We start from the raw sequence: 22,597 nt of genomic DNA, 5'->3' as shown, positions 1-22,597 counted from the left end.
TATACTTTTTCATTTTAAACTGTCAAAATTAAGTATAACCAAGTAGGAAAGTGTCAAGTGGGCAGAAAACCCTGCCACGTGTACAAGAAAGTGTTAACAACTGTGACCAAAATCAGATAAAGGGTAACTTTAGATTAAAAAAAAACAGCTTGCTACTGTCTGCCACTACAATTATTAAAACTAACAGCTGCAAAAGATTTTGTTCAGAAACGCTCATCTTTTACAGCTGTGTTTAGTACATCCAGATAACTAAAGTAGCAATAGTAAGAAACAGAAATACAAACAATAACTGGGAAAGTGAGACTTATGAGCCCTGAGCTTCTCCTACCTCTTACAGATAGATCTAACATCAGATATAAGGCCTACAAAAAGCCACCTTTCCATATCAGCTCAGGCAAAGCTTATATTTGTTGAATGTTCATCACCAAGCACAGGGCCAGCTAGAAGACATCAGCAGCTTCACAATGTAGGTAGTTTTGTTTACCTTCTGTTTTTTAAAGAAAAGAAAAGTCACCCACTTAATTCTTCTACTAGGTCTGCTAACATCTGGCTTGTCAAAAGTAGGGCTTAATTTTATTTTTAACTGTAATATTTAATTAAAAACAACATAAGCTTTTAGTTGGGGCTGTTGTTCAATAATCATCAAATTGTCAGAAAAATAAAAAAGTGTACATAAATACATACATACTTGGATTTCCTAAAGAGAAACTATATGACACTTTTGTCTTAATCTCAACATGCTAGACACATAATTGAGGATAAGTTCCACTTTTAAGGATTATCATGAAACATCTGTAGATGATGAATCTTAGTTTAGAACAAGCGATAAAAATCAATTTAATACCAATACTTCAGTTTTCCTTCAATGATTCAAAGCTTATTTACATATATCCTGTTCTACAAAAAAAAACGCCTCAAAAGAAAATATAGTTACATATAGCTAATTGCTCTTCCTTTCAGTGCTACTAGCCTGCATAAAGGCTGCTTTACAGGAAGCTCAGGATTTCAAAGCAACTTTTCATGTCTGCAAAACTTAGAACACTGAAACCATAGTTAAGATGCACAGCGACAAGATTGCCTCAGTTTTCTTAAAAAGAATATAATATGCACTATTCAAAAGCACTTCTTTAGGTGGCATGCAACTCCCCTTAGGAAATTCTTTCAGATGAAAAGTATGGATGTCAGAGGTACAGACTAAGCCCACAGGATCTCAATACAGCGTTTCACTATGTTACTACCGCATAGGCTACTCCTAGACCATATGGACATGATAAGAAACAGCATATAGACAGCACCACAGACATAACACCCGTGCTCCTGGTTCAACATTTTCTTTACTGCTAGTCTCTTGGCCCCTGCACTCCCCTCTCCTCCAGGCACAAGCACTTTCACTTGACTTGCTGTATATTCAAACACCAGTACACCCATCACAGGACTACTGCACAATGCAGAAATGCTATCTGCAGATACATGTAGGTTGCTCTGAAAGTAATGTCTTTCATTTATTTCCATAACAACAACAACAGATACGAAGAGCACATAAGTACTATTTGATAGCAAACCTATGAAACACTACAAACTGCTGTTTTTCAGCAGTCACCAAGATAAGCTATACATTTTTGCCAGCAATGACTTAAGATCTTGCATGCTGCGCACATTAAAAATTTGCACCAGCAGAGCTAACCCATGGTCACTGCAGCCACTGCTGAAATCCACCATTCACCTCCTTACTGTGCTTACATCTACGGTTTGGTCTCCACAAGTATTCAGCATATGTTGATGAATATTGATGGGTGACATTTTTTTCTGCATGGAGGAGTTCAATGACGTGCCTTTACTTCATAAACATTATCACACCAGACACCATTTTGTCAAACTGGCCCTCTGCTGCCATCTGTCCATAGCAATAAAAGGTCATGGAATATTGGTGAGAAGGTTCCACCTCTACTACCATGCCACCAACACCCACCTCTGATGTCATGGGTCAACACAAAAGACTGGGAGGCATTACTTTTGGAGCAGCCCTCATACATATACACAAAGATTTAAAAAATAAATAAATAAATAAATAAATGTGCTAAATAGGCAACACAGGACTAGGTCAAACACCTACAGCTAAAGCATCAGTCACCCAGCAGTGATTAGTCCTCTATGCCAAGATTTGGTGACAGGAATACAGTGCAAACCATCAAGAGGCTAGCACCTAACCCAAAGCACAAAATGACTGCACATAAGAACAGCTTAATTACTTTTGCAGAATATATTTCTTGCAAACACACAGCCACCAAGAATTCACTTGTAAATGACCAGGTTTTGGTTTAAAGTACTGTCAACATGTAACTTCCGGCTCTTTTCTCCCACCAAATATTTCAACTTACTTTTAAGCTATTATGTTCATATTAGGAATGCTGAAAGCTGGAAGACTGAATGGATTTGCATCACTCTCCACACTGATTCAGTAATTAAGATAGACTAATGAGAGAATACAACTTCTAATGATTTCAGTATTTTCTATCAAATATTTGTCAAAATTAAGGTACACTTAAGAACTTTTACCAGACCACCCCAACCCTCTCAGCCTGTTTTGTGATTCCTGTCACCAGCTCCATGGTACTTTACATCAAATGCAAGCTGAACTGAAGCAGAGCATCATAAGCTCTTCTATGTGACTGACTCCTGCTGAAACTAACTTGTGGTTTTCATCCATAAAAACTGTAACACTTGATTTATCAAAGCCAATAAAAATGAAATATATGATTTATTAAAGAAATTCAAGTTCCTAAAGTACAAGTCATTATCAAGAAACACAACTTCCTTGACAAAGGCAAAGATACATACTTATTACACCAAAATCTACTCTAGGCTTCCAGAACTACTTCTGAGAGGGGTTGATTTGTTATTGTTTTTCATTTAAAAGAGTCATTCAGTTGTCCATAGTTCTGTCCCCATGACTGAGAGGTTAAGAATGGGACAGAAACCCGAGGCCAGAATATTTTTCTTCTTCAAGAATAGAGCATTTGTTTAGAATATAACAGTAGCATCTAGGTCTACCAATGGTGGTAGGAAAAATTATTGTAAATTTTAAGAGTACTTTTGAAGTTTTAAAAAAGAAACAAGCTTAATTTTTATTTTTATTTTTTTAATGACAATAAAAGGTAAACACCAACCTTAGTGTATATCCAAAGCACATAATGAACTCAGACTTCACTGTCTACAAATTACTGATACAATAGTGTACTTGACAAGATTTGTATTTCTATGTCCTGCTTGGAAAGCATGAGAATGATGGGAAGAAAAGTGAAATGAACATCTGTAGTGACTTTGACAGATGTTGCCACTATATTAGCCAGACAAAAAGTTCTTCTGCATTGATGTATCCAAAAATTATATTCAACACCAGCTGCAAAATTTGCTCACTTTTCTTGGTTTCATTAACTGCATTCAGACAGTGTTAGAACTGTAGGAGAGTCTGCATTTCTGTACTAACAACCCAAGCTTGGACAGATGGAGATGCATCAGCCAAAATCCCCTAGCTGTTAGCAATGTAGTTTTATATTTTCATTCTGATCAAATTAGCATATTATCTCTGAACGGAAGTATAACTTATTTTAAAAAACATAGCAAAAGTATGGGTCCCAGTGGATTTAGACTCGATATTAGGAAGAAATTATTTACCATGAGGTTGTGGAAGCCCCCTCCCTGGAAGCATTCAGGGCCAGGATGGATGGGGCTTTGAGCAACCTGGTCTAGAGGGAGGTGTCCCTACCTATGACAGGGGATTGGAACTAGATGAACTCAAAGGTCCCTTCCAACCAAAACCATTCTATGATTCTATGCAAAATGAACACAAATCAAGGACAACAGCAATGCTGTTGCTACACCTTTACATCTTAATTTATATCCATTTATGAATGTCTCTCTATTATGAAGCATTGCTAAATGTACAATAGGTACAAATTACTAACTGTATATTTGCCTCAGGAGACTTTAGAAACAAACAAACAAAACAAACAAACAAAAAAAAAACCCAACAAAACAAAAAACAAATAGCAAATAATATGTCATAACATGATGTAACTCAAAGTTTTGTTTTAAACTGTTGCTTCGTTTTTTAAGGAACCAATCAAGCTATAAATAGCTGTCCTCATTGCTTTTGACAGCAGCATGAGCACTTAACATGTGATTTCCAAAAAAATCAAATTAATCTCATCTTAAGGTAAACCAGATCTTATACAGTAATCAGCAAAATAAGTGCCCACTGCTCATATGGAATCAGACATAATAATTAGGCAGACATAGTAGTCAGCTTTATGACTGATTTTATAATATCTTTAAGATATACCATAAATAATAAACAAATCCTCTGAAGATATGACAATTAGAGAAACCATAAGTTTGAATGCCACTGTTACTTCATCTTTCATTTTCTGTTACATCTAGATCCTAAGGCAACACTGCATATAAACAATTTTAGACTTGGGTTTAAGTTGACCTGTAGTCAACTATTTCAATTAATTACAAAGGAGTTTACTTTGGGACCAAAAAGAAAGGCACGGGAACACAGTAACTTGAACTCAATATATCTGTAATTAAAGAATTTATGAAAAAAAAGCTTCAGGTTGTTTACTGGTCACTTTGTACTAACCCAGAATTAAAAACAAAACAAAACAAACAAACAAACAAACAAAAAACAGAAAAAAAAAAAAAAAAAAACAATTACCATATTTAATATGGACAATAACCAAGTCTAAGTTACACAAATGCACAAGAAGTAACTGAAGTAAGAATTTTATGTTCTGTAAATAAAAGTCACACATAGAATAAACTAAGCAAATGATACGGCAAGCCTCCCTCAACACGAAAGAAAAATTTAATTTTCAAAGTTCTTTCAAAGGCAAGATCTATTCTCAGCTAGATGACATATTTTGAGTCCAAATTTCACAACACTGTGGAATACCAAAGTTTTGAACACAAAAACACTTGGAATATTTTGCTATTGAAGAGAAACAGGGAGAGAAGGGGCGTAAGAGCAGCCCGTGTTATCCTTTTAAAGGATGAAATCTTATAGCATTCTACATATGATCATGTACACGGACAAGGCTGGGGAGAGCAAGTACAGGAAACACAGCATAATTACCAAACCAAATGTCAGAGCCCCTGTGTCTCATAACTGTATATGCATATGCTCACAGATAAACACAGTAGATCTCCTTCCTTATCTCCTCATCTCAAAGTCCGAAGACTTGAGAATCCCACTCTTGGCTAGTATCACTCAAAGAAATACACCCTCATAAATCCAAGGTTTCAGAAGAACACAGTTTGAAATTAGTTCCACAGTTAAACTGGCAAAGACTTTTAACTTAGTAACTGGAAACAGTTACTAAGCAGTTATAGAAGCTGAAAACAACTGCCTCAAAAGATACGCAGGGAATTTTTGGTAAAGCAATTGTAATATCTTTCTATCAAAACACAAACAAGCAAAAAGAAAACCAACTAACCCACAAACCAAAATCAAACCAAGTTTATTACCATTAACATCTGTTAATTTGTAACTGTTTCTTGTTTCTTCTACTTGAGAAGAAAAAACAAAGAGAACTCAAATTCACCTATGGCATCAACAAGTAGAGCTAGTTTATTATTCGATATGAAAGCTGCATGTGGCCATCTCCAGCAGATTAACAGATTAGTATAGCAATCATTCAAGACATAACCATTTAAAAAGCTGTAACAATGATGATGTTTGGCTGATTTTTTTAATTTTATTTATAAGGATCGTCTTAGGCAAACTGTACTACTGTAAAAAAGTACCAGCAGGAAAGCACAAATTAAGCAGTAAAGGCATCTGTACAGATTCAATTAAATAAACTGCTAAGGCCAAATATGGTCATAACAAATGAGTTCTAGATTTCCCCATTCTGCAACAATATTCCTGAAAATCCGAGAGTAAACATCTTAACTCTGAATCAATGTTACAAACTAAGTAACAGTAAAAGGTCTGTTGATTTGTAAGCATATCTTTTTCTTTTTTAAAAAATGAAATAAAGATCAAGTATCCTCAAAATCATTCTGCTCAGAAACCTGATTCCTACATTCACCTTACCAAAACATTCAACACAACATTCTGCATAAGCCAAGAGATATCTTGACTGTAGACAAATAAGCCCAGTATCATGAAAATGACAAAAAGGAAGACAAAACAGACGAACAATACAAATTCTTATTATTACTTAATGTAGAAGTGGAAACATGATCAGGAGTGTTGGTACTTACTGTGCCTGGCTCTCTGTCTGCTCCCGTAGTAACCAAGAAATGCACAGACATGCCCGTTCAGACACAGAGGCAAGAACAGAAATAAAAAAGGGGGGAAAAAAATTAGAACACAAGCCGTGAACAGTTTTAAAATGGCTTTTATTTATATAAGTCATTGCACATTCCTAATACAGTGATTTCCTGAAAATTACAGTATTTTGTAAACATGATTTACAGTTTAACCATACACAAAGCCTAGTTTTATTTCATGACAGAATAAATTATTTTCTTTTCAAAAATTAGTCAAGTGCAATTTTGCCCAATATTTAATTGTGTACTAGAATTTAAGCCTATCAAACTAAAGTAACAGATGCAATTACCTAAATCTTTTGTTTGAACACATTCACTTCAAAATTTAAATTCGCATTCCCCCCTGCCATCCCATCCATCCACTTAACAACATTACTTGCTTTGAAAAATTGCCCATTTATGCAATTAACAGTTTTCCACAATATGGTGCAGGCCACTGGTGTTACACTAAACATTTACCAGGATGTCAGAATGCCCCACAAACTACAGAGCACATGACACCTAGTTATCCCCATTTAAAATACTGAAAATTTCCAAGCTGAATTTTGCTTCACTGGTATATATGCAGACATTTTTAAGTTTGCCAGCAGTTTGTTGTCATTCTATAAAACTCAATTTCCTTAGAGATGCACATAATTTGCAGCAATGCTCAAATCTGACAGTGTCCTAATCAGGTCTGCCATGCCTCTCACCTCTGTGGTGCTCTGCATCGTGATGCTTCTTGTCATCTTTTATTGCCAAGTGAGATTGACCACCCAAAGCACTAGAAAGGGCAAGGAGGCCAGCACTGCTTCCAAGTGGAGGGATTCCTGAAGGCTGAAGTCCTGATGGATGTGGTGTTAGAGGCACTGGAGGTCCATGGCCATGGGAGAGATGTTGAGCCTGCAACTGCTGCTGCTGTTCCCAGTGGCATCATCATCCCCAGAAGAATAATGCATAGCATATGATTTGGGAAGGAGAAGGGAGAATAGGTGTGGTTAGTTATTGAGAAGCAACAGCAGATTTTTGTTATTATTTAATCTAGGTTCTCCTATTTGTCCCAGCACACTAGACACTGCACTACATCATGCTGTCTGTGGACACTTCCGATCACACTCCACAGAGCAAAGAAGGCTAGCTGAATATCTGTACTAGAGCCTAAGAAAAACGTGAAATGACTATTGTTTTGGACAGCTACTTTTTGTCATAATATCACCAGTGACAAAGAGCAGCAGCACAATTTGCAGAATTCCTAGGAAGACTTCACTACTTTTCCCTTTCTACAGGGAGGGATAGCACTGCTTTATGGAAAAAATAAATAATAATAAAAAAATCACTGGCAAAATCCAAGCCATGGCGTACTACCCAAATGTGCAAATGGGTACAACTGTATACTTCTTGTACCTAAATCTATATGTTTTTCCAGCTAAGCTTTTGAAGAAAAATGTTAACAAATGCTATGCTTTGTAATAAATTTTGAGCTTAAAATCCAGGTATTCCAAATACCATTAATAAGATAATGGAACTTCCAAAAGCAAACATGGTAAGATGAAAACTTATTACAAACTCAGCTGGCAACATCAGTACAAAAGACTGGACATAAAGGTCAGTAACCAAGCTGGCAAAATGAACTTTAAGCAATTTTAGAAACAAATTCACTAAAATGTAATATCTTAGTATTTACTCGATGTGGGAGAGTTACTTTCTAATTTAAGTTGCTATGGTTCTACCAGCATTTTCCAAGATCAGCAAACCATTTAACTTTGTCCAAATTACTCAGCACAGATTCACTGAAAAAGTTAGATTTCAAAACCACCTATAGCTTAGTCATTACTCTCCATTAATTTGCCACAGGAAAAGAGAAATTCTTCCTCTTTCTTGCTTTCTCGAACCTGGGCACATGAACAAAAGACAACAAATCTTTCTCCCTTAACCATACTCCACCATTCCTCTGCTGAAAACAAACCACGTGAAAAAAAGCCAAAGAATATTACCCCAGTTACGGGACAAAACAGATGTCATACAAGTAAATAATCTGAACAGGATGCTCTCAACTAGGAATGAGAGTCTGCTCTTGTGAAACTAGGAACGAGAGCCTGATTTAGTGAATGCCATATATCCTTTTAAGAGCAGCTAACATTGTTACAGTACTGCAATGAGGTACTGAAACCTCACCCAGAATAAAGGTAGAATAAAACTCACAGTACTTCACAAATTACTCCAAAATACCCAGCCCAAAATAATCTAAAATATGCTCTTCCATTGGTTCCGAGACTCTATGAAAACATCTGCATAATATCTACCAGTATAAGAATGTAATTACCATTCAGATGAGAGTACTCTATGCTTTCATTTCTCACATCACCTTCCCAAGACATGCCTTGAGCTGTTTAAGAATGTCTGTAGACATAAATGGCTGATATTGCAGAACTCTGGGCTGAACCTGAAATGCTTTGACTTTTCTGCTGTCCCCATCTGCAAAGCAGCCATCATTCACTTGTTTTTGATACATGGAACCCTAGAAGAATACCACAGTCCCCTCGAGCTATTCAACAAAGCCATGATTTTATGAATGTTTTGGCTTCTCATGCAAGAAATTCACAAATTCCTCTTCAAACACAGTATAAAAGATTTAATTAGTCTTCATGGGAATGTATACATTCCCATCCCTACTCTTTCCAACCCTCAGATAATTTTTAAAGGCAAGAGACAAGACTTACTTATTTACTTTGATGTTTTTAAGAACTTAAAAAAATAATATTTTGATGCAAGGTTTTAGAGTATTTATTTTATTCAAATCATTTACTACCCCCTAAAAAATCAAGTAGTTAATGGTAGCGAAACTTAATTGCTTCTTCTTCAGAAGTATCCATAAAGTGCACAAAAAGCCTGACAGAAATGCAATCTAGTTTGTTTTGCTTTGTTTTTCATCCAGGTTTTGAGGAAAAAGGGAACTTATCCTCACAGACTATATCAGTAATTTACAGCACAGTTCCTCAAATCAGGGACAACTTGATCTTTTGCAAGGTTTTGAAGCAGATCACCTTGAAAGAAATCACATGGTATATTCAGAACAACAGGGGGATCAGGCCTAGACACCATGGTTTCATAAAAGACAGGTCCTGCTTGACCAACCTGATCTCCTTATGTGATTGAGTGATCTGCCTGGTGGATGATGGAAAAGCTGTTGATGTAGTCTACCTAGAATTTAGCAGAGCCAAGGACACTGCCTCCCACAATATTCTCCTGGAGAAACTGGCAGCATCTGGCTTGGACAGATACAATCTTTGCTGAGTAAAGAACTATCCAGGTCCAGCAAGTGATGGCAAATGGAATCACATTGAGCTGGCAACCAGTGGTGTTCCCCAGGGGTCAGTAGTGGGGCCCGTCCTGTTGAATATCCTTATTGATGACCTGGATGAGGACTTTGAGTGTACCCTCAGTAAGTCTGCAGACAAGACTAAGCAGGGAGGAAGCACTGATCTGCCTGCGGGTCACAGGGCTGAGGTTAGTGCGATGAAGTTCAACAAGACCAAGTTCCAGGTCCTACACTAGGGCCACAACAACCCCAGGCAAAGCTACAGGCTTGGGGCACAGTGGCTGGAAGTCTGTATAGAGGAAATGGACCTGGGCATACTGATTGACATTCAGCTGAACCTGAGGCAGCAGTGTGTCCAGGTGGTGGCCAAGAAGGCCAGTGGCATCCTGGACTGCACCAGAAACAGTGTTGCCAGCAGGAGCAGGGAAGTGATCAACTCTCTGTACTTATCCCTGGCAAGGATGCTCTTTGAGTACTGTGCTCAGTTTCAGGCTCCTAACTACAAAACAGACATTGAGGCCCTGGAGCATGTCCAGAGAAGGACAACAAAGCTGGCGAGGGGTCTGGAGCACAGGCTTTATGAGGAACAGCCAAGGGAACCAGTATTATTTAATATGCAGAAGAGGAACCTCAGGGGTGACCATATCCCTCACTACAACTAACTGAAGAGAGGCTGTGGTGAGCTGGGAGTCAGTCTCCTCTCCCAGGTAACTAGGGTCAGAACTAGAGGGAATGGTCCCAAGTTACACCAGGGGAGATTCAGGTTGGACATTAAGGAAATACTTCTTCTCCAAGAGTGCAGTCCAGCACTGGAATGGACTGAGCAGCGCAGTGATAGAGTTAATCACCCCAGAGGTACTCAAGAAAAGTTTAGACATTGTATTGAGGGACCTGGTTTACTGAGAAATATTGGTGGACAGCTGGACTGGATGGTCTTAGAGGTCTTTTCCAACCTTGATGATTTTATTATTCTTTAACAGAGATGGTACTTAATTCATTTTCATCTATGACCAACCAACAAAACCACATGAACATTTGCCCTTTGAGCCATGCAACAACACACATGTAATACATTCATAGCTTTGTCCATGTCCTCAGGTGCACTACTATACTAGTTTACCTAGCTGTGGTGTGAAATTGGCTTAGAACAGAAGGTGATTTCTCTCCTTCTAAACAGTTTTGTGGAGAGAAATCAATTACTTTACTAAACAGTGAGTTCAAATTAGCATCTTTCACAGTGTGGGCATGGAGGGGAAAAAAAAATAAAAAAATCAGAACACGGAAATGAAGTTAAATTATTTCCATTCTTGTCCCTATGGCTTCAAGAAGATTCCCTCTTTTCTTACCTCTCATGCCTAGTTTAATTAGCAGACAAGTAAGTCCACATGATTATAGGAAGCATTGCTTGATGTCTTTAGAAACCAACCTGCTAGGGACACGTTATCTGCAATCACCCCAGCTCTGCTTTGTAGCCTACACACATCCAATGTATTTTGAAAACCCTAGAAATGAGTAACAGATTAATTTATTCTAATGAAGTCCCTTGAAGCTGAAAATATGTGACAAAAATGGCAACAACTGCTTTCTCTGATAGGACTGCATACGTTAGCCAGGAAGCAATGCTCTACATGATGTGCAGAGCAGAATATGAGAGCTCCAAGGGGAAAATGCATCTCTGTGCTGCACAACACCTTAGTGCTTTCCAAAATGGCCACCAAGGACAACAGTGAAAAATGGTCAGCAAAGATGCTGAAACGCACAACACTGAACAGACTGAAAACCTGATCATGGTCTTTAATATCAGTGGCATAGTTTGGGTTTAATGTTTATTAACTGAGAGACACTGAAGTTTAGGATTGATGTATAGATTTATGTTTTATATCCTGTCTATTTGTCATAGGCTTCAAAGTTCTTCCTAACACACAGATAAATGTACCCTTCCCAGGAGCTCTTGCCCTGTTATTTTCTTATCTATATATCTTGAATTGTTAAAAGTATATTGCATTCTTTCCAGAGGGGAAAAAGGAAAATCTGCTGCACATAAAAAGAAAAGCTAAAGACTGGGGAGATGGATAACAACAGTGCTCACCAGATGTATTTAGTAACTAGACATTTGCCACTGTAGATCCTAGAAACAATTATGTTATGCATATAATGACTTTCCTGTCATTTCAAAGACACTAATGCCTGCTCTGTCACCTTTTAAGAGCTTAGTAGCAGTGAGATATAAAAACGAAGAACTTGGCAGCAGTACCATGGTCCACTAGGCATGTTCATTAGCACTTAATTAAAAACTAGACACCTGCCATAAGAAATGTGCTCAAAGAAGGATGAGTAACAGGTCTGTCTTACTACCAATTATTATCATTACTTGCTGAGCAAGGGCTGTGTCCAGTTTCAGAGGGATATGGGAAGCAGAGAAGAGGGCAATGATGCATACCTAAGTGACTGCACTGAGATAATTAACCAGAGCACTGATTTTAAAAGCATCAATAGCTCACTCAACATTTTGTTGCAAAAACAGAAGTTCTTTGTATTTACAGAGGGAGGAAAGAAACAGTACGTTCAGCTGTCAGAATTAGATAGTATTATATCTTTTTTTTTTTTTTTTTCCCTAGTATCCCCCAAGATGACTGTGAAGATCCCAAAATTAACATGTAAAAAAACACAGCCCTTGCTTCTCCAAGCAAGCACCTCCTAGCAATCCTAAAACTTCTTCACATCCAACATTCTAGTTCCAGCTATAACGAGTTTTTTATCCACAATTAATTTTTAATCTCTACTGCAAGCTTCCAGCAGCAGCTACTAACTCTTTGTTCATGCATAGGAAATCTACATCACAGCAACACACCTCTTTTTGGCTCCATGTCTATTAGCACTGATCATGACATCCTGCAGTCCCCCTTCTTACCTTGAAGTAGTTCCATCAATGCCAGAAACTCTGGTGGCCTAGTTAAAAAGCTAGCTTTGAATTTCCAGTTCTGAAAAGTTAGAGCATTCCCCTGCTCTTAAAATGGAAATGCCTTCTATTCTTACACTGGTATGGAATGCGCTGTTCTGTATCTTTTCAATAACAGCAAATTAAAAATTCAGATGTAAATGCAAACCAACAGTGGAAAAAAGCTATATATGGTCCTGAAGTATAACAGACAACTTTCACATTGCCTTTCTGAACTATCAGTCTGAGAGTAGAGTTCTAGAAATCCTTATCAGAACCAGTTCTGAAAAAATTATCAGTAGATCCCCCAGATCCATAGGAGCGTTCTAAAAAAACACCTACTGAGTGTAAGAACAATTCAGAGATCTAAAATGTAAGGGGCACTATTTCATATCAACCACAACTTTACTGCATTCATTTTCATTTCTATAATCTCTTCCTTTCAAAAGGAACATTTTCAGGTTTTTTATTTGCCTGCTCAGGTAGAAGAAGGTGAGAACCAGTATCAGATGTTTATGGTCAAAGAACATGACTGCCAATGCTAAAACACAAATAGCCAGCTACAGACAGCCAACCAAGCAACAAACTTTTCCCTAGCTGTTAAAAAATAAATAAATAAATAAATAGATACAGCACAATAATTATAACCTTCCAGAAATGCAAACAACCTAAGATCATGCTCCTGCCAGGTCCAGTTTTCTATATCACTTTGAAAAAAAAAAAAAAACAAAAACAAAACAAAACAGAAAATAGGACAAATCATTCATAACAGCCAAATTTACAAGAGTACTCTCATTTGATAGCTTAACCCACATATTCATCACTTGCACTTAGATTTTTTATTAAAGAAAACTAATCACAAGATATGTTACCAGTTCCTTTAAAACCTTTGACTCATTAAGGTTGAAAAGACCACTAGGACTATCTAGATCAGCTATTGACCCAATACCTCCATGCCCTCTAAAATCCATGTCCCTCAGTGGAACATCTATACTTCTCTTGAAAACCTTCAGGGACAGTGGACCCCACCACTTCCCCGGGTGGCCTGTTTCAAAGCCTTACCACTTTGAGACGAATTTTTACCTAATATCCAACCTGAACATCCCCCACTATTTCCTTCTGGCCCCTGTGAATCTTTTGTACTGTAGCTGTAATCTGCAAAACTCTATTCCAGGTTCTCCTCCTTTATCACGTAACACGAAACTGGAAGGAAAGGCTGTCAAAACAGAGGGCCATGCTGCCATCCAGACAGAATCTGTCAGCCCATTTCTCCAGCCTGTCATGAAGCTCAAGAAAGGAAATAAAAAGTCCTGCATCTGGCAGGACTGAGGAACAGCCTCAGGCACACATACATTCTGGAAGTCACACGGCTCAAAAGCAGTTCAGGAGAAAAAGTCTCAAGGCTTCTGGAAGACATCACATTGAACATAACCAGCAGTGTGCTCTTGACATGGAGAAGGTTAATATGATAACCCTGGCTGCACTAGGTAAAGTACAGTCAGGAGGACCAGGGAGATAACACTTGCCTTCAAGCTTCTCAGCACTGGTGATGATAAAATTGTAGTGCTGTATCCAGTTCTGGGCTCCCTTCACAATGCAAGCAAGAGGAATCTGGATCTACTGCAAAAACTCCAATGAAAGGTCATGAAGATGACAATGATGACTAGCCTAGAGAAAAGGCTCAGGAGGATCTCACCAAGGTGTCCAAATATCCAAACGGATAGGCTCCTTTCAGTGATGTACGTTATCAGTACAAGATGCAATGGAAACAAACCAGAACACAGGTATGGGAATTAACTACTGCCACAGGTTGCCCAGAGGCTGGGGAGTCTCCTTCCTGGAGATTTCCAAAATCCACCTGGACACTGGCCTGGACACCCTGCTCTGGGTGCCTCTGCTTGAGCAGAGAAGTTGTACCAGAAGGACTCAGAGGTCCCCACTAACCTCAGCCCCTCAACAATTTAAAGGTTTCTTGGATTTGAAGTGTTGTTTGTTTGTTTGTTTTAATAAATAAATAGCCAGCTGCTACCATCATTGCTTAATTTTCTTTCTTTTGAAACATCTGTGTTTATTTTAGTTCATTTGATTTCTTTACTTCCTTTTCTTCTAAACGTTCAGATTTAATTTTGACAGATAGGAAGCTATGCTATACAAACTTGGAAGTGCCCACTACAGCATCTCTAGCCTGTGAGCCAAGAATAGATTCTTCGTAGGTTCACACAATTATTTGAAAACTGTTATCTGTTTTCAAATCTGTTATGTAAACAAGCCACAGTGACTACGGTAAGGGAAGAAAAGGTCCCCTCACAACAAAAAAAGCATCTTCAGCAAGCCTCTTCCATCTACACAGAACATGAAATGTCATTTTGTTACAGAGATTTAAGCCCACAGAAGAACAGATTACCAAAATCTATTCAAAAACATATTTCATACAAAATCTGTGTGACAATGGCATAACTATTTTAAGACCAGGCTGTATCATAGGGAGAAAAAAAATAAATCCTTTTTCTTTTTCATGCTTACTACAGAAAATGCCTAGATAATGTCTGAATATTATCACTTATCTTCTATTTCATTACAAAAATCAAACATTTTACTGAGTATATAATAGACATCAGAAAGCAAATATCAAAGTACAAAAGAATATGAATAACTCAAGTTCCTTCTTTTGTTGCTATTTTTTTATTACAGGAATTTGTTTTAAACTGACAAACTTCTGAACAGAATGCTCTCAGAAGATTTTGACAGTTCTTAGTTCCACTTTTTCAAGTAACTCTACATATACTAAAAAATCTCAATTGTATATCTTACCAAGTTTCTTGAAACAGTACAGAGCAGTATAAATTGCCTCATACAAAACAGAAAACACAAGATATACTGGCATAAAGGTTGCTTTCCCACACAAAATCCCCAAGCAGTCTTCTTTTCCCCTCACAAGTTAACTTCACCTAAGATAACTGAAGTAAGGCTGAGAAGCTGTATTTCACTGTTTTGCTGATAGAGCAACTTCAAGCACACTAATAAACTCAGACTTTCTTTCTCACCTTTATCTATATATAAAAATCACAGATAAGCAGATACAAAATATTTAGCATGTAATATGTACTCAAGTACTGGAAAGGAATGTTAAGTATAGTTTTGTGTTATTTCTGTTTTCCTTTCTTAAATACTCCTGCACCCTGTGACCTGACTCCCTTTTCCTTCAGTGTTATATTCCTCATTTTCAGGATTCATTTTCATTTCTCTGCTACAGGATTCTCCTTGAAAAATCATATCTTTTCTTCTCTTTGTTCTCAAGAAATTTTAAATAGGAAAAGCAAGATTGATTTCAAATGACTCAGTAAGACTGAAAAAAAAAAAAAAAAAAAAAAAAAAAAGCAACCAACCACACTTCATGCGCTGGTGCTCTAACTACAATTTTACACTGATGCATACCTACTCCACTGTAAAATGTACTTCTTCAACAGAACTGTACTGTACAACTTTGTCATGAAATACTGAACACTGTCAACTGTAGAGCCTGTTCCTTCTTCCTCTTGTACAGAGATCAAAATACATCCTTTAATCTCCATAAGTAAAGAAAGTTAACAAGCATAACTCCCCATATGCTTCCTCTATAAGGTTAAAAGTTATTCTTTACGAAAAGGAAGAAAAACAAAAAAACTACTTGCAGTCATAATGCTGCCATACCTTCTCTGAAAGAATAATACACATCTGTTGATAAACACTGTGTTTCCGAAGAAAAACTATTCCATGGAAAAATTAAAACACACAAGAGATGATATCCTTACCTGGGGCAAACAAACCATTTATGCACGTAGCTAACCTGCAAAGAACTGGCAGAAAGAAACTGCAACAGCAGTTCTCAATAGGAGCCAAAGTAGTTGCATTGAAACCCAAACTTAGGTAGCAACATTCTAAATTCAGTCGTCCACTAAAATAACTGAGTTTCTGAGAGCTCCTTAAAACCATTAACAAGTATCGAATATACACTCCAGTAAATATTTTCTAATACATTCTGCACTTCATGAACAATTCAGTTTTTTGTTTGTTTGTTTTAATAAGGAAAATGACATCTCATCACAAGAAAGGCTTGGTTTACTGTCAAGTATTGTAGGCTGGTAATAACTATCTACACATACACACAGAGTATTCCTGTGAAATTACATGATCCCATTTTTAATAGAGTAGCTAGCTCCGTAAGAACAGCTTTTCAGTGCTCTACAATACAATGTACATAGAAAATACAGAAATAATTTTAAAGGCCAGCTTGTTAACCATTAAGTTATTCCAGCATCATTGTTATAGATCAGATACACAGACTGCATAAGAGAAAGAAGTATATTACCTTTTCCTTAGCTCTATGCTGAGTAACAACTTCAATATTTGCTGTGCTTTTCAGTCTCACTTTTAACAGCTAGGCTTCTCGGCCTTTCCTTCTAGCATTTTAGAGGACAAGTCCAAGCACCAGAATTAAAAAGATAAAGGGATATTACACTTCAGGGCTCTTCAAAAAGATCACTTCTGGAATGACAGATGTGGGTGGACCCACCCAAATGGATTAGTTACCACACCTAGTGAACAGTCAGCTGTTTTTCTTCTAAAATCACATTCAATTAGCTATTTAAGAAAAAGTCTGTAATAATTATAAATTGCGTATTTTTTAACTTCATGTTGACACAGAGAGAGTAATTATGCAGCCCTGCCAGAATGACTGGCACTTTCACAAGTGCAAACCTGCACTAGCAGCCTAGCTATTCAGGGGAGCTGCTGTAGCTTGCTCCAGGCTGGCAGGGCTCTGCAGAGAGGACACAGTATCCTGCCAGCAGATGGAATTCTTCCAGTTCAACAGCATCTTCTCCCCAAGGTGCATTAGCACTCCATTGGCGAAGCTGCATCCATACAAAGGGCTTTTAAGAACAGAAGAGAGAATTTACCTTCCTTCCTCCTTTTCATGCTTTCATGGAGGAGGGAAGTAAGCAAGACCCAAACTCCTCTCATAATAAGTACAGACCCACAGAAGCACTGTTAACAATTCTATCAGTAGCTATACCAGCAAAATAGCAAGATTATAAAAATGAAGCTATTCTGCTACCTAGCATAACCTTATACATATAGGTATACGCACACATTATGTTAAATATTTGTGTATGCAATTATGTTATTACAAAATATAGAAGTTCCTGTGCATATTCTAGTAGCCTGTGCATATTATATGTAAACTTCTCCAGTGACAGCAACTCTTCTAAAAATGTTTATGAAGAGTCTGGATTAATAACAAACCCTGTCTCAATCAGTTTATAATAAAAACTATAAATAAGTCGCAGAAGATCAAGTTCTATAGACCCCTGCACTAGTACTGACTCTTTTCTCCCTTAAGTCAAACAGCAAAACTGTAGTTAGTACTGGAGAAAAAAAGACAACAGAACAATGGATGAATCGGAAGCTTTCATAAAGACTGTTCTGAAAATAATGCTTCTTACTCTATTATGTTGGTCCATGATGTCAGAGGTGGATGTGGGTGGCATGGCAGTAGAAGCTGAAGCTTCCCATCAATAGTCCATTGCATTTTATTGTTATACAGCATATGGCAGCAGAGGGGAAATCTGACAAATTGGCATCTGATAACAAAGTGTGTATGAAGCAAAGGTGTGTCACTGAATTCCTCCCTGGAGAAAAAATGGTACCCACTGATGTTCAGCAATAGTTGCTGAACATTTATAGAGACTAAGCAGTGGATGTGAGTGTACTCAGGTGATCAGTAGTACATTTCAGCAGTGGCGACAGTGACATGAAAGACAAGTCATGTTCCACATCGTCATGCACACTTTTACAAGCACAGCGCGCAGGCTTTTACTCATCACTGGCAAAAAAAAAGCATAGCTAATGGTGATGGCTATGTTGAAAAATAGTGTTTTGTTGCTAAGAATTTGCTCTGTCAAATACTGTTACTGCGCTCTTTACATCTGTTGTAGTTTCCATGGAAACAAATAGGAGGCATTATTTTCAGAGAGATCTACTACAGGGCTGACATGAGCATGGGCTAGAAGGACAGAGGCAGAGCATAAAAAAAAAGAAGTCTTTTGCAGGAAGATGTCTTCAAATGACCTGTCGATTCTGATGGAAAGCAACTAATTCAAAATTGCTGTCAAAAAAACCATATAAGATAAAATCTCCACGTTTTGATTCAGGTAAAAATGCCTGTTTTCCTGAAAGAAGTTATTTTCTTCTCATTGCTGTCAGCATTGAGAGAAGAGAGGCTTTTTTTTTTTTTTTTTTTTTGAATTAAACAAATACATATTTCTTGTTATGAAGACTCACATGCAAACTTTAAGTCTCTAGAATGAAGCTGTCAACACACATTGCTTCTGGTTTGAAGAAACTGCCAACATTTTTTTTTTTTTTCTGTAACTCCATATCTATGTATTTGCACTTTTAGTTACCAGCAGTATTTCACTACCATCCAAACACATTTCAAAAAGCATGTTTCCACTGCTACAATGGCCAAAAACAACCGATTCAAGCACACACCAGTTTGAAAAGGACTTAAATATTACTCAGTGTGATTTATTTATTTATTTATTTATTTTTTAGCCATAACTTTGCCATGTTTTTAGTAATTCCTAGTTATCCTAACCATCCATGCAAGTCTCCTCATCCAAGAACAAAATCAAGCCTTCTCTTCTTCTCCAGACAGTCCTCCTGGAGATCCCTGTCTCTACTGTCTGCATCTCTCTTCCACGAAAAGTATAGTGAGTTGGTGTTTTCCCAAGCACTTCTAGCGTTTAACACTTAAGTGATGAGGTTCTTGAAGATAGAGTACATATGTACAGTTTTCTGCTCATACTGACTCCACCTTTGTCAGTCACTCAGTTTTATTTTGCATGCTAAGTCCCCCCAGAACAGAATTTTTTCCCTTTTGACTTGCTTCTCTCTCAAACTCCAAAATAGTCCTACTTATAGCCTTATACCATTCAGTATGCAACTTTGAGATCTCATTTTATTTAATTTAAAGCAACTAGACAGTTTCCCCTCCCCTTAAGGCATAATGCAGATCATGGCTGAGGAGGATCTGAAGTAACGCTACAGCTGCTTAGCTCTTCCCTTGCATTAAGTTATGCATTCATTTTTCTCTCATCTGTATTTCTATTTTATAATGAAACATACAGTCTAGTTATTTATAGGCTTTCTAAGGATTAACTACATACTCATAAGAATAAACCCTCAAGAGGTTAACCTCATCCTCTTAAGCTTCACACACTACAATCCCAGAGATAGCTGGCAACCACAGCCAAGAGAGGAAAAAAATAATCCTGCATCTTGCTAATCCTTTAGCCAATCACCAAATGCAACAGTGGAGGGACCTCAAAGAGACCTATAACTCAATCAGTCTCAGGAGTACTGTCAGTCAAGAAGGTATATGTTTCACATAACTATTAGCAACCCACCTCAAAACTCAGACATGCCTGATGATATACTGAAATAGTGCATCTAAAATGCAATGCTAAAAAGTATTTCAGCATTTTGCCTATATTTCTCATTTCAGATATTTGCATAATATTCTACTTTGAAATTGTTGTAGTTAATTTTATAGTAGAAAAATCTGACACATCTGCATTGTTTACATCTAGGTAGACAAATCAATTACAACCATTTTTTACCCTTCCCAGCATGAAACTTTCCAGAAAAAAATCCCTTCAAGTTAAACCATGATTACCTAATTAACTCTTTCATATTATGATCTGGATTCTCCTTTAACCCTTCTTTCACCTACAGCAGTTACAGGTGCACCTTTAGGCCAAAGTGGTTTTGTGTTGAGTTGTTGTAGCATTGCCTTTCCTCCCCGCCCTCTACCCTCCTTATTCAACTACATAGTAAGCCTGCTACTTTTTTCAAATTTAAATACAACAAATATTAAACAGCATGATTTACAAAAAAAGGTTGGGTTTTTTTTAATGTTTTTTTATTGTTTTGATTTGTCTTTTTTAAGTTACGTTGCTACACAGCTAGCTGGAAAGTAAAGTCTTCAAGAACGTGGGAAAAGCATAAAGCCAAAGACATAACCATTTAGAGCAAAATATCATTCCCAAATGTTCTAATCAATTCAGAGGTTTACCACTCATAAGCTAATCTAGACCAACTGTATTACTCACATTTTTTTCTAATGTGTCAATTTGTTGTTTGCTTCTTTTTAAATATGTATATATATCCTCAGTATACACTGACTCAAAAATTTGACTTCTGACTTTGCAAATACTCCAAAAAGAATCTGACTGCTCCACAAGGAAAACACACCCTAACCTCAGGTTGTCCTCTAACAGGATTCTATTTTTTCAACTGGAAAGATAGTTATAAAATAAAGATGTCTGGAAAAAATAAATTAAAAAAAAAAAAAAATTAAAAAACAAAAAACTTCACCACTAATTAAAGGCTTTGTTATCTTCTAGAATTCAAACAGGGCCCAGCAGCAAGAAGAACTGTGTTTTGCTCTGATTTAGGCAAGCAAACTGGGAAACTCTTGAATCACTTAGTGCCAGAAAACAATGGCCTTTTAAGACAGAAATGGAGAAGGAAAAAACGTTAAATACCAACAAAAATGCCAGTTTTATCTAGTCAGGAAAAATTAATCAAGTGGACACATGCTACTAAAGTTCAGGATTCTTTCTATTCTCAAAATTGACTATACACAACTATCCTCAGTAGTATGACCCCAGAGGGTACTCAATCTTCTTCTGTTACAGAATGCTGCAGCCTATTTGCATTCTGAAAGAAGTTCCATGATCTTTCATGCTCATAATAGACGTCTAAACCATTAAATTACTATTTCTTTTCTCATCTTGAAAGACATTGCACTTTAACAGCATGGCCCTTCCATTGTTCTTTACACTAAGTCAGGTCCCTAAACAATACTGACAGCTGCTATCAGACCAGGCCATGCTTACTTCCAGTGCAGCTGCCTTGTGTAAGAACAGACAGGCTTCTGATGTCTCCTCCCCTCTGGGGAGAGGGCTTGACACACTGCATGCTCAGTGAGGGAGAGCAAAGGTCCACTGAATTGTCAACCCAATTTTATGCTATTCAGATTTTTCAGGATGCACACAGCCCCTTTCAAACAAAATCAAGCATATGTCAAGAGCATGAAACTTATTGTGCAGCACAAGATAATTACTGACCACATAAGCCTGAAAAAGATCATTGTGACACACATCTAATTTTAGTAAAATGCATAGGCACACATAGACATGGCCAAAGAAATCATACCCAACACGATGATTTCCTTAATCAGTTTTGGACTGATGAGGCATCACCCAGAAGTCTTTCAGAAGACACAGTGAAGTGTTTACTCTGATGAAGAGAGTAAGTCCATTTAAAAGTGAAAAAGCTGAGGCTACTACTCCTAGTAATTGCATAAGGTACTTGTAGATCCCTATTGTTTTAAAAAGGCTTTCATGCAGACTTAAAAAGTGAATGACATCACCAGGATATAATATTTGGTTTGGCTAGGCAGCACTACCTTAAGTTCAGTAGAATTGTTTTTAAATACACTTTTAATGCATACTTCCATTTACTGCACATAATCTTTAAAGGTAGCTCATTAAAAAGAGCTTTCAATTCAATTTTCATTGTAAAGGACTCATTTCAAAAAAAAAAAAAAAATCAGAAGAAAGTACAGTTCTCTAATCTTTGCTAATCGAATATCACAGATGTACATGTGCTGTATGAATACCTGATTTGATCTTTGAAATAAAGCAATTCATTACACAAACAAAGAACAGAGGAGATTGTGACGAATACAGATGTAATTGTGTGGTTTTTAGAATGTGATTAGCAGATCAACTAAGTAACAGTCAAATTTGATATGAAGGGGAAAAAACAGCTCAGTTTTGAAAGGTAGGGGTATGTTTATGCAAAGCTAATCTGTCAAGTGTAATAAAGCAGCTTGAATAAAATTTAAGCTGAAAATCCACTGAAGCTCCCCATTTCAGGGAGGAAAAGCTATTAAGAGGAAATGAAGGTCACCC

At 37.2% G+C, this 22,597-nt stretch overlaps 1 protein-coding gene across 4 annotated transcripts in view; it reads right to left on the bottom strand.

The window, feature by feature from the left end:
* TLE1 (TLE family member 1, transcriptional corepressor) overlaps positions 1-22,597 on the bottom strand; it is a 72,167-nt gene that overhangs the window by 26,672 nt on the left and 22,898 nt on the right. For 2 of the 4 annotated variants that reach the window (XM_072359288.1, XM_072359290.1), the window contains exons 7-8: positions 7,032-7,236; positions 6,271-6,287 (exon numbers count right to left, since the gene is read on the bottom strand). In XM_072359288.1, coding sequence (XP_072215389.1) covers positions 6,271-6,287; positions 7,032-7,236 — 222 coding nt within the window. The remainder of the gene's footprint in view (positions 1-6,270; positions 6,288-7,031; positions 7,237-22,597) is intronic. The other 2 variants (XM_072359289.1, XM_072359291.1) reach the window with 1 other exon arrangement.

This window comes from Excalfactoria chinensis, chromosome Z (genome assembly GCF_039878825.1).
Source record: "Excalfactoria chinensis isolate bCotChi1 chromosome Z, bCotChi1.hap2, whole genome shotgun sequence".
Taxonomy (NCBI): Eukaryota; Metazoa; Chordata; class Aves; order Galliformes; family Phasianidae; genus Excalfactoria; species Excalfactoria chinensis.
This window is presented reverse-complemented; position numbering and strand designations above follow the sequence as displayed.